Source organism: Lithobates pipiens, unplaced genomic scaffold (genome assembly GCF_037356315.1).
Source record: "Lithobates pipiens isolate NorthernLeopardFrog02 unplaced genomic scaffold, aLitPip1_a1.2 Scaffold_18, whole genome shotgun sequence".
NCBI lineage: Eukaryota > Metazoa > Chordata > Amphibia > Anura > Ranidae > Lithobates > Lithobates pipiens.
Window position 1 is genome coordinate 28,474,469 of NW_027507758.1, and position 12,168 is coordinate 28,486,636.

Below are 12,168 nucleotides of genomic sequence, written 5' to 3' on the forward strand. Positions count from 1 at the left end.
TGCACATGTTGGTGAGGAAATGGTTTGTTTAGGCCAGCTTGGCCCTAACTATTTAACTCCTTCCTTACTGCACCATAGGGGGTTATGGCTGCAGCAATATACAATAAACCCAGTTTTTTTTTTTTTTTTTTTTTTTTTTAGCAAGTGATTCTCTAACCGATACTCAGAGTGGCGGATTCGCTACTGGATCACTTTTAGAAACTGCGGGAGGGTTTTTTTTTGTTGATCTAATGCTTTACATTGTAGAGGAGACATGTGAGGTCTTATTGACCCCACATCTCTCTATAAAGAGGACCTGTCATCCTTATTCCTATCACAAGGCGTGTTTATTATATCTCCTCTATAATATAAAAAAAATATATATATATATATATATATATATATATATATATATATATATATATATATATATATATATATATATATATATATACACACACACACACACATTTTTATATATATTTTTTTATATAATTCATAAAAAAAAATTCCCCACTGATTTTTACATATGAGAGAAGTTTCAGAATTGTCCTGGTAGGCACGTGGTTAAACTGAAACTATATCTGGAGATCAGCTTTAAATTTGGGAGAATTCTGCATTTAAAAATACTATTTTATTTTTTTTTTAAACGGCAGTCAGCTGATATTACATCTGTGCTAGCAAATGATCTACTTTTATTAGTGTGCAATTTTATATGGTTTACTTCAATAAAACATGATTATAAAACTACTGGTCCTGGGTGTCTAGACAGCATAGCGTTTTCTGAAAGTCTACAAATCACCTGTCACTGAATGACTGTATATAGCAAGTGAACCCTCCCCTTGTAGAACTACCCGTACAGTTGAAAATAGAGATGCAGGGTAGAACATTTTGTGTGTGTGTGTGTGTGTGTGTGTGTGTGTGTGTGTGTGTGTGTATATCTCATTATAAATACTTTTTTTTTTTTCCCCCTCTTCTTCCTTTTTTTTTTTTTTTTTTTCTTTCTAAGTGACCACATGACCTCTGTTCTGAGCTGCATAGGGACATAGAGACCTGGCAGTGGAGAAACAACAGTACACTGATCTTCCCAGCAAATGGTTGTGCAGGGGGGATGTGTCCGCACAGGTCTTTGCCAGTGGAGGGCAGCCATGGCTGTTCTCCCAGCACAGCCAGAAAACTGACCACATTGGGATGAATGTTTCTCTTATGCCTAGCTTGGTCAGTTTTGAAATAGGAAAGCAGAGGGACTGGCAGGATCGCCAGGGATTTCACACAAAAAGGAAGCAATGCAAAGAGAACAGGATACCCTTTTTAACACAAGTACATGGTGCAGCAGGCACATATCAGAAATATTAAGTGTTGGGGTAACTTTCTTTAACATTTCTTGTTCAAGATTCAAGTATAACTAAAGGCAAAACTTTTTTATTTTATTTTTATTTTTTTTAGTTTTGGGTGGAGATTGATTAGAACCCCTCTCAGTTTTTAGTGCTATCTGTGCCCCCTGTTGGGGAGATTCACCCTCTCTGGTTTACCATTATCATTGAAAGTGGGTTGTCCCCAGAAAAGTAATAGAGGGAAAGTAGAGGAGAACTCTTCCAATGTCCCATGGGGACATTAATTCTGGTGACCCTGGGGGCCCCCCAAAGGATTCCCTTAACCACTTTCCGACCATCCTATAGCAGTTGTACTACTACAGGGCGGCCACTTCACAGGATCACGAATATGTACGTGTTTCTGAATTTCCGGGTCTTTGTCATGAGTGAGCGTTGCCTGAGGCTGATCGGCGGGTCCCACAGACCCGATGTCCGCCGGCATCCGCTGGTCATTCAGGACACAGGCAGAATGATGATCTGCTTATGTAAACAAGGCACATCACCGCTCTGTCAGTAAGGAAGGCATTGATCCTGTGTTCTTGCAAAGCAAAGACATGGATCTTTGCCTTCCTCTAGTACAAGCACCTCCCACAGTAAGAAAACATCAGCTAGGCACACAGTTAACTCTTTGATCGCCCCTGATGTTAACGCCTTCTCAGCCAGTGTCGTCAGTACAGTGACCGTGCATATTTTTAGCACTGATCACTGTATTAGTGTCCTTGGTCCCCCAAAAAGTGTCAATGTCTGCCGCAAGTTGCTGATTGCTCCCATTACCATTTAAAAAAATAAAAAAATAAATAAATCCTATAGTTTGTAGACGCTTTTAACTTTTGCGCAAACCAATCAATATACACTTGTCCACCACAATATCACAGTCCTACTATAAATTGCTGATCACTGCCATTACTAGTAAAAAAATAAAAAATAAAATAAAACCCCATAAATATAGCCCATAGTTTGGACACTATAACTTTTGCGCCAAACCAATTCATTTACACTTAAGCCTCATACACACGATCGGACTTTGTACAAACTTTCCCGTGGACTTTTGTACAAAGGGCGTAGTCCACAAGTTTGTATTGCATACACACGATCGGACTCTTTGACAACAAACACGAACATAGTGACGTCACAATGTACTGATGACACTTCAAAAGAGGATGTTCAATGACTCCAGTGCCACCTTTTGGTCAACTTCTGTATTGTAGTCTGATCTTTTGCATTGGTTCTGAGCATGCGTGTTTGTACCTTGTACAAAAGTCTGATGCTTTTGTGTACACACGGTCAGACTTTGCTCCATCGGACTTATGTTGTCAAAAAGTTTGTCCGTTCGCACAGCCAACAAAAGTCCGATGAAAACTGAAAAAGTTTGTCCGATGGAGCGTACACACGGTCGGATGTTGCTCCAAAACAGCTAATTTGCATGTTTGTTGTCAAAAAGTCCGACCGTGTGTATATATATATATATAAATTTTTTACAAAAATACATAGCAGAATACATATTGGCCTAAATTAATAAGGAAATTTTGATGTGTGGTTTTTTTTTTTTTTGTTTATAGCACAAAAATAAAAAATGCAGAGGTGATCTAATACCACCAAAAAAAAAAAAAAAAAAAAAAGCTCTATTAGAAAGGACAAACCTTTTATTTGTGTACAGCGTCTGACGCCCCCGTGCAATTGTGTCCGTTAAATTTAACTTAGTGCCGTATCGCAAAAAAATAGTCTGGTCCAGAAGGGAGGTAAATCTTCCGGAGCTGTAGTGGTTAATTTACAGGGAATTCCTCTCACTTCCTGTTTGGCTATGGGACAGGAAGTGAAGGTAAGTTTCCCCAATGGGACACAGATGGCAAAAAAATAAAAAATCCGACAGGGGTTCTAACCTTCCCTTGCTTTATTCAAATGAAAAAAAAAAAAATGCCTATAGTTCTACTTTAATTATATTGTGCAAAATGTGTTTTGGTTTCTTTGTGTCTTACTTTCTCACGTTACAGCTTTTGTACGTGCGTGTGCGTGTGTGCGTTTAGCTTTTTGGCTGTGCTTACTACAGTGATTTACAAATTCCAGGGGGATCCCACTGGTATGGCACATGCTTCCTCACATTGGTTCATGCTGGACCAATGTAAAAGTGCAAAAATTATTAAAATTCAACTTTTAATGTAAACCTTTTGTCTGAGATCGCTCTGTCCCTTTCTATAGGTATAGAAAAATATTTTCTCATTAATTTATGGTTTACATGAATGTATCCCTGAGAATTAATCTGGGTGAATGAATGTAACGGGGGGTGGGGTCTTGCTGGCAGTTCTCACGCCAATCTTGATAGGGTAAACATTGGGGTAAAGTGGTGTAATGCTATTCGTGAATGCAGTTCATTAACTTTTTAACTTGCAGAACACCGGCGGTCCATGCCAAGTCATAGTTCACAAGTGGGAGACCCATCTACAGCCACGATCGATAAATCCTTTAGGTATGGCCATTTACTGCAAGGGATCTTGTATTAGATTTCCTACACACAGCATGGCGAATGAGTAAAAAATACATAAAGGCTTATTTAATAAGGAGGGGCAAAGTGCAGTAACCCGTATCATCTTTTTCCTCATCTGGTCACAAAAAAATTGTAAAACAGATTTTTATTTATTTATTTGTTTATTTTTTATAAAAACTTGTGGTGGGATTATTTTAAGGTACAATTTACACAATGCTTCAGTATATAAAATCGTTTGTTTTACAAAATTTTAACACTAAAAGTCTTTCATATAAGACGCTCCTAATTAACTTAATTGTACAGGGGGGTATCAACCTCACTCCCCTCCGGTGTCCAAGATGACAAATTTTTGGTGGTTCCTGGCATTTGGGTGCATGCGTGCCCCGATTACCGCCACCCATCTTGCGATGTTTGGGCGCCAGAGATGAGCATGCTAACCGTTCTCGCCAACACCGCATGATGTTTTTAATTCATTTGTTTTAGTGTTACAATTTTGTAGTTTCCAAATGTATTATTTCCCCCCCCCCCCCCCCCCCCCAGTACTAGAGTGTAAGTTGTGCCTTTTAAATATCCCGCCAAAAGTTTTTTTTTTTTTTTTAATGCATGAAATTTACTATGTAAAGGGGTGTGGCTCCTGCCATTGGGCGGGATTTACTAAAACTGATGCACACAGAATCTGATGCAGCTCAGCCTTGTTCAATTAGGCCACTTTCACACTGAAGCGGCAGGTCCGTCGGTGGTAAAGCTCTGCTAGTTTTGGCGACGCTTTACCACTGTTATAGCGGGTGCTTTTAACACCCCCAGAAGGGGTTAAAAGGGGGATGGCACTTGGCGCTGCTTTTCGAAGCGGAGCCCATTCATTTCAATGGGCAGGAGTGGTGTATACAGCACTCCCCCACTGCCCCAAAGATGCCGCTTGCAGTACTTCTTTTTTTTTTTTTTTTTTTCTTCAAGCGCATCGCCCACATGTGAAAGCACTCTGGCTTTCACACTGGGGCTGCAGAAGATGCAGTTTACAGGCACTGTTTCTAGCGCAAAAAAAAACAAAAAAAAAACACCTGTAAAACACCTCAGTGTGGAAGTTGTAATCCCTTACAATCCACTTTTTGCTACAGGTAAGCCTATAATGAGGCTTAACCCATAGCTACCCCGGATATCCCCCGCGTCTGCATGTGCCGCTGTCATCTGTACATTCGCACTGAAGCAATGGGCCCGCATGTGCCCTTTGCTTCAGTGAGTGTGTCGTTACCGGCGGCTCCCACGTGAATGCGCTGGAGTGACGTCCGTGGCGGCTCCGGCCAATCACAGCGCCGGAGCTGTGATACCCAGAAGTAACTCTGGGGAGAAATGTCGCCGGCCGATGCTGTGTCCTGGCACCGCAGGGGGGCTTCGATCTCAGGTGAGTATTAAATAATGAGCTTGTATGCCTTTTTGTCTTGCAGGTCTTTTTATTTTTTTTCCAATGTGGGTTTACAACCACTTTAAGCTTTGACAATAAAACCTGGAAGCTGATTGGTTACTAAGCACAGCTGCACCAGATTCTGTGTGCTCCAGTTTTAGTAACTCTCTCTCTCCCGTAGTGATTTTACTTTTCAATGTCTTATAAAATAAGCCTGATAGGACACAATGGGAGTGATTTACTAAAACTGGGGAGTGCAACATCTAGTGCAGCTGTGCATAGTAGCCAATCGGCTTCTAACTTCATCTTGTTCTATTCAGCTTTAACAAACAAAAAATAATTCTATGCAGAGCTGCACCAGATTTTGCACTCTCTGGTTTTTAGTAAATCAACCCCATTTTAAATCTTGTGCACACATTGCTTTATGGTGACATTCTATTTACAGTGAGTATTTGATTTTGTCATTATTAAAGTAATGATCCAAAACTGGGGAAACTAGAGATCCTCTGTTTAGATGAGAAGAATTTCATGTATCAATAAAGACTTCCTACACAAATCACCTGCACCGATCGTGCTGACCCTAATTGTATTCTTCTGAAATTGCACAAAGTCATTGAAAGGGAAAACAGAGCTTGGCTTCCTCTGAAATGACATCTCTGATGAATGAACACACGAGCTGCCAGGCTTGGGCAGAGAGAAGGAATAGAAGAGTTAAAGTACCACCCAGCCCTGTCCAGCTGCAGCAGCTGTCAGACTCTTCTAGTTTGACAGGCTGCCAGGACCGGGGGATGGGGGGGGGGGGGGGCAGTGCCCTACAGCCACAGCTAAACACTAGAAACCTCATGCATTGGGGCTGAATGTCCAACGTATATGAGGATTTTGTTTACATCTGACAGGTTCTCTTTAATCTGTGGTGGTGATCTGTGCCCCCCCCCTGAACCAGACTGGGGGACACAGAGGCTGCCAAGAATACCCATCACATGCAGGGAAAATAAATGCATTTTTGATCATAAATGGTTGGATGATGGAAGTAGACTCGTTCACTAAGCTAAGGGAAATAATCCCTTGCAAGTTCAACAATCTATTTGCCTTTATTAAAGCGCTATTAAACCCAAAAGCAAAAATGTAATAGATTGCAGCTTATTAATCATTAGTTGTGGCTGCCTTTTTGTTTTCTTATCTATGGCTTCTTCCCCCCCCCCCCCCCCCCTTCCCATTTTCAACTGGTGATCAGGCAATTAACAGACCACCTATATTATAAATCCACTCTGGAGGAATGAGAACAGGAGACACAGCAGCATTGTCAGTCTGGGGTGAGGGGAGTGTTAACCATTGCAGCCCCGGAAGATTTGGCTGCTGAATGACCAGGCCATTTTTGTGATATGGCACTGTGTCACTTTAACTGACAATTGCACGGACGTGCGATGATGTACCCAAACAAAATTGACGTCCTTTATTTCCCTACAAATAGAGCTTTCTTTTGGCGGTATTTGATCATTTCTGGGGTTTTTTTTTTTTTTTGCGCACTATAAACAAAAAGCGTACAGTTTGAAAAAAAACACAATATTTTGTACTTTTTGCTATAATAGATATCCCCATTTAAAAAAAAAAAAAAAAAAAAAAATATATATATATATATATTTATTATTTTTTAAATAGTCAAAAAAAATCGCAATAAGCGTATATTTAATGGTTTGCACAAAAGTTATAGCGTCTACAAAATAGGGAATAGATTTATAGCATTCTTATGCTTTTTTTTTTTATGGTGGTGATCTGCAAATTTTTATTAATTTTTTATCGGGACTGCGACATTATGGCGGACACATTTTTGGGACCACTGGCGATGATAGAGCAGTCAGTGCTATAAAAATCTGTTTCTCCTCACAGAATAGAACAGGGATTTGTCGGCACACACACACACACACACACGTGTCCCTGTTCTGCCTCGAGCATCATCCCCCACCCTGTAGCCTTCTGTGTGTAGTAGCCCCCTAATACTTACCTAAGCTCCCTCTCGATCCAGCAATGTTGTAGGATTGTCTCATCTGCCTGGGACTCTCCCTCTTCATTGGCTGAGACAGCAGTGTGGCGCCATTGGCTCCCACTGCTGTCAGTCAAAGCCAGTCAGCCAATGAGGAGAGAAAGGGGGCGGGTCCTGCAGCTCTGTGTCTGACTGGATACACAGAGCTGTGACTCGGCTCGGGTGCCCCCATAGCAAGCTGCTTGCTGTGAGGGAACTCGGCCAGGAGAGCCAAAGAGCGACCCAAGAAGAGGAGGATCGGGGGCTGCTCTGTGCAAATCCACTGCACAGTGCAGGTAAGTATAAAAAAATTTTTTTTTTTTTTTTTTTTTTTTTTAATAACAAAGGCTTTACAATGACTTTTAAATTCATTAGCAGGTTTAGATACACTAAAACATTGAAGCCAAACTCCAGCTCACACTTTCAACCCCCAGACTGACAATGCTGCTGTTCTAATGTGCCTCCTCTGCTCCTTCAAAAAGCCTAAAAAAAGAGAATGAATGCAGCCACCACATCTAATGATTAGTAAGCTGCATTATGTTACATTTTTGGTTTTGGGTTTAATATCGCTCAAAAGTGCTTACTCTAATTTCACTGTTTCTTACAGTGTGCATTAGAAGCTGCTGCGAGTCACCCCACCTCATTTTCTGGCTGTAGAACATCCAGCATCATCTGGCACTTTCCTCCCCAGCCTGATTGTACCTGGTCCACTCCGTTCATTCATTGCATTTCAGTTCTTTCAATCATGGAGGCACAGCTTCACATATACAATGGGTATAGAATAGAATCGCCCACTTTAAAATAATCACACTTTGTTGCTTTGCAGCCTGAAACGAAGACAGGTTTTTTTTTTTTTTTTTTGTTTTATCCACTTGGTGCAACTTTTTACATCTAAGTAAAATAAATATAACGCCAACGTGTCAGAAAAAAGGATCACCCCCTTGTCTCATTATTTTGCTGAACCACATTTAGCTTTAAAGCGGGACTGTACTGGGGAAAAAAAATATTAAAAGCCAGCAGCTATAAATACTACAGCTGCTGACTTTTAATAAATGGACACTCGCCTGTCCCGGGGTCCAGCGATGCCGAGGCCGATCGATCGCTTGGCTCTCGGCTGCTGCCGCCACCATTCTAGGTGAGGGAATCAGGAAGTGAAGCGAATCGGCTTCACTTCCCGGTTCCCTACTGCGCATGCGCGAGTCGCGCAGCGCAATAGGAATTGTCCGCGCTGTCTCTGGGACCCGTGTGTGTCCCAGCAGACAGCGCGGCAGGACAGGAAGAGGCATAGACTCCCATGGGAGTCTATGCCCGGAAGTGGGTGTAAATACCTGTCTTTGACAGGTATCTCCACCCCCCTCCCCCCTGAAAGGTGCCAATTGTGACACCGGAGGGGGGGAGGGTTTCGATCAGCGGAAGATCCACTTTAGGGTGGAACCCCGCTTTAATTCCAGCCTTTAGCCTGTTGGAATGTCTCTATTAACTTAACACATCTAGACTTTGCAATATTTGCCCAATCTTCTTTGCAGAACAGCTCAAGTTCAGTTACATTTGATGGTGTCCGTTTGTGGACTGCAGTCTTCAAGTCATTCCACAGATTTTCAATGGGGTTCAAGTCTGGGCTCTGACTTGGTCATGTAAGGACATTCACTTTTTTTTTTCCTCCTTCAACCACTGTGTGTTCATTGTTGCTGTGCGCTTTGGGTCATTGCCATGTTGGAAGGTGAACCTTCTTCCCTTTTGACAACTTTCTGGCAGAGGGCAGCAGATCAAATTTTTCCTTCTATCCTGGCAAATACTCAAGTCATTGCTGCAGAGATACAGAATATAACACCCCTCCCCCATAACAGGATATTACCCCCTCCATGCTTTACTGTAGGAATGGTGTTCTTTGGATGGTGAGATGTATTGGATTTCCATCAGACATATCGTTTGGGGTTGAGGCCAAATAATTCCATTTTAGACTCATCTGACCATAACTTCTTCTTCATGTGGCCTCAGAATCTTCAAGTTGCGTTTTTGGTAAAGCTCAGCGGTGACTGCATGTGGCCTTTCTTGAGAAGCGGCTTTTTTCCTGCACCCTCCTACAAGCTACATTTGTGGAGAATTTGTGATATTGTTGTCACATCCACACAATGACCACTCTTTGTCATAAATTCCTGCAACTGCTTCAGAGTTGCTGTAGGCCTCTTGGTAGCCTCTCTGACCAGTTTCCTTCTGTCTCTATAATCCAGTTTGGAGCGACGTCCTGATCCAGGGAGGGTCTGTGTGTACCAAATACCTTCCACTTCTTAAAGCGGTTCTGCGCCTTAAAAAAAAAATATTAAAACCAGCAGCTACAAATATTGCAGCTGCTGACTTTTAATAAATGGACACTTACCTGTCCCAGGGTCCAGCGATGTCGGCGGCAGATGACAAGCAATCGCTCGTTTCTCTGCTGCCCCCGCCGCCATCCTCTGTCAGGGAATTGGGAAGTGAAGCGTTGCGGCTTCACTGCCCGGTTCCCTACTGCACATGCGTGAGTCTCGCTGCTCATCTCTGCTGGTCCCCGCTGTGTCCTGGGAAATGTGTGTTTCCCAGAACACAACGGGGGGCCCATCTGCGGCGGTCTGTCCCGGAAGTGGGTGCAGATACCTGGATTATCCAGGTAACTGCACCCCCCCCCCCCTGAAAGGTGCCGATTGTGGCACCGGAGGGGGGGGGGAGGGATGAGATGAGTGGAACTTCCACTTCAGGGTGGAGAACCGCTTTAATAATAGACTTCACTGTGCTTCTAGGTGTTGATAAAGCCTTTGACATGTTTTTGTATCCATCTCCTGACTTGTGCCTGTCCACAACTTTATTCCAGAAATCTTTTCCGACAGCGTCTTGCCACCCATAGCTGATTGTTTGCTTCAGTTGCACTATCAGGAACTGAAATGCTCCAGGAAAGCTCTTTTCATGCTGAGCTAATCAGAATGACTGCAGCTGATCAAAGTCAAATGGCTTTGTGTGCCATTTGAGAAGGTGATTAGCTTACACCTGATTGATTTTACAAGTCATTTTTAGGAGGGGGTGATCCTTTTTCCAACTCTGTTTTTTTATTTTTTATTTTTTTTCCCTGACGTTTTGGTGTTATCTTTAACTTGGATGTAGTAATAAGTTGCACTGAGCAAATCATACAGCTGCATAAAACAAAAAAAAACTGTCCTCATTTTAGGCAGCAAAGCAACAACCTGTGATTATTTTAAAGGGGGGGGGTATTCTTTTCTATACCCACTGTAGGTGGTCTGCAAGCAAATGTAGCCTACCTCGGAACACCCACTTCTCCCAGAATGACATCCACCCATCAAGGTAGAACTCCTGCTCTAAGAGACAGCCCCACTGCTTGCCTCAGGGCCGAGGGCTCCTGATGGTAGTACTGAGACAGGGTGCTTTGATGTTTTCAGGAAGCTATGTACAGCACCCTGTTGGCCCCTCCTGCCAGCCATGAACTGCCTGCATTGTATAGAGAAGCAAAGAGAGCCTGTCATGTCATTGGGTCTTCAAAAACGTATGTAATGAAAATGGAAGTTCTTTGTTTAAAATGTCATTAGCATGTTGTTGAGGAGGAAAAAGGAAACGGGAAGGCAAAATATATAAGCATATTCAACATCAGCTTTAAATAAACATTTTCCAAATAATAACCGCCTTGCTTCATCCTTCCTCTTGTGTAGCACAACAAATGGGTTTTCCATGTTATCATCCATTTTCAAATACTCTCTGGGGACCCCTTGAGCAAATATGTACTGACATAGGCTAGACCTTGGAGACAGCAGTATGGGATGGGGGGGGGGGGGGGGGGAGGGACGTGGATGGGGGTAACCTCCAAGGTATCGCTGGAGCTTTATGTCTGGATCTGTAAATGGCCTTTATTTTTTTTTTCAATGTGTAAACTTTGTTTTTCTTTGCTCTTTTATATAATATCTGCAGATGATGAAACTTGCATAGATGACGGAGATTTTGGACTTCACAGTAAGTAAAATCATCTTTTATATTTTGTGATTGCTGTGATGCATGCATTTGCAGTGCAGGAATGGGTTTGGAAAAAAGACCATTAAAAAAAATATATTTATTTAAAAAAGGGGGGGGGGGAGAAAGGAGGAAGAAATTGGAACTTTAAATGAAGCACACAGCAAGTAAAAAAAAAAATGTGGTCAAGCGACTGGAAAGTTATATTTATTCATATTTTATAATCCATAATCCACCATAAAACATTTTGGGCATCGAGCCTCTACAAAAACATGTTGGGCATCGAGCCTCTACAAAAACATGTTGGGCATCGAGCCTCTACAAAAACATGTTGGGCATCGAGCCTCTACAAAAACATGTTGGGCATCGAGCCTCTACAAAAACATGTTGGGCATCGAGCCTCTACAAAAACATGTTGGGCATCGAGCCTCTACAAAAACATGTTGGGCATCGAGCCTCTATCTAGTAAATCTTGGATAAGCATACAGTATATAAAAATACCACAATCCGATAGACCTTAACATTTGAAAAAAACAGCAGGGACAATTAATGCATATAATACACAGGGTCATAATAAATTATATTAAATATAAATAAAATTAAATGATATCTTGTTCCATGATTAAAGTAGAGCTAAAAAATTGATAAAGGCGCGGCACGTTTTGCGGCACGACAACCGCTCATCAGGAGCAAAATCATGGAGTAAATCTATAATAAAAAAAATAATAAAATAAAAAATGAAATAACAAAGATTGAGTAAGAAATGTAAGAGGAAGGAAATGTATCATTTCCTTTTTTATATTATTGGTAGGGATGGAGGCGGGCACCCCTTTAATGCTCTCTTCATTTAAAGTCCCAAAACTGTATTTTCCTTATTTGATAAATATATATTTATTTATAATTTATTCCCTGCTGTACTAATAGAGTC

At 41.7% G+C, this 12,168-nt stretch overlaps 1 protein-coding gene across 3 annotated transcripts in view; it reads left to right on the forward strand.

Moving 5' to 3' along the window:
- The window catches only part of GPCPD1 (glycerophosphocholine phosphodiesterase 1), a 150,983-nt gene that overhangs the window by 51,009 nt on the left and 87,806 nt on the right, over positions 1 to 12,168 (forward strand). For all 3 annotated transcript variants that reach the window (XM_077485504.1, XM_077485505.1, XM_077485506.1), the window contains exons 5-6: positions 3,741 to 3,816; positions 11,202 to 11,243. In XM_077485504.1, the coding sequence (XP_077341630.1) occupies positions 3,741 to 3,816; positions 11,202 to 11,243 (118 nt within the window). The remainder of the gene's footprint in view (positions 1 to 3,740; positions 3,817 to 11,201; positions 11,244 to 12,168) is intronic.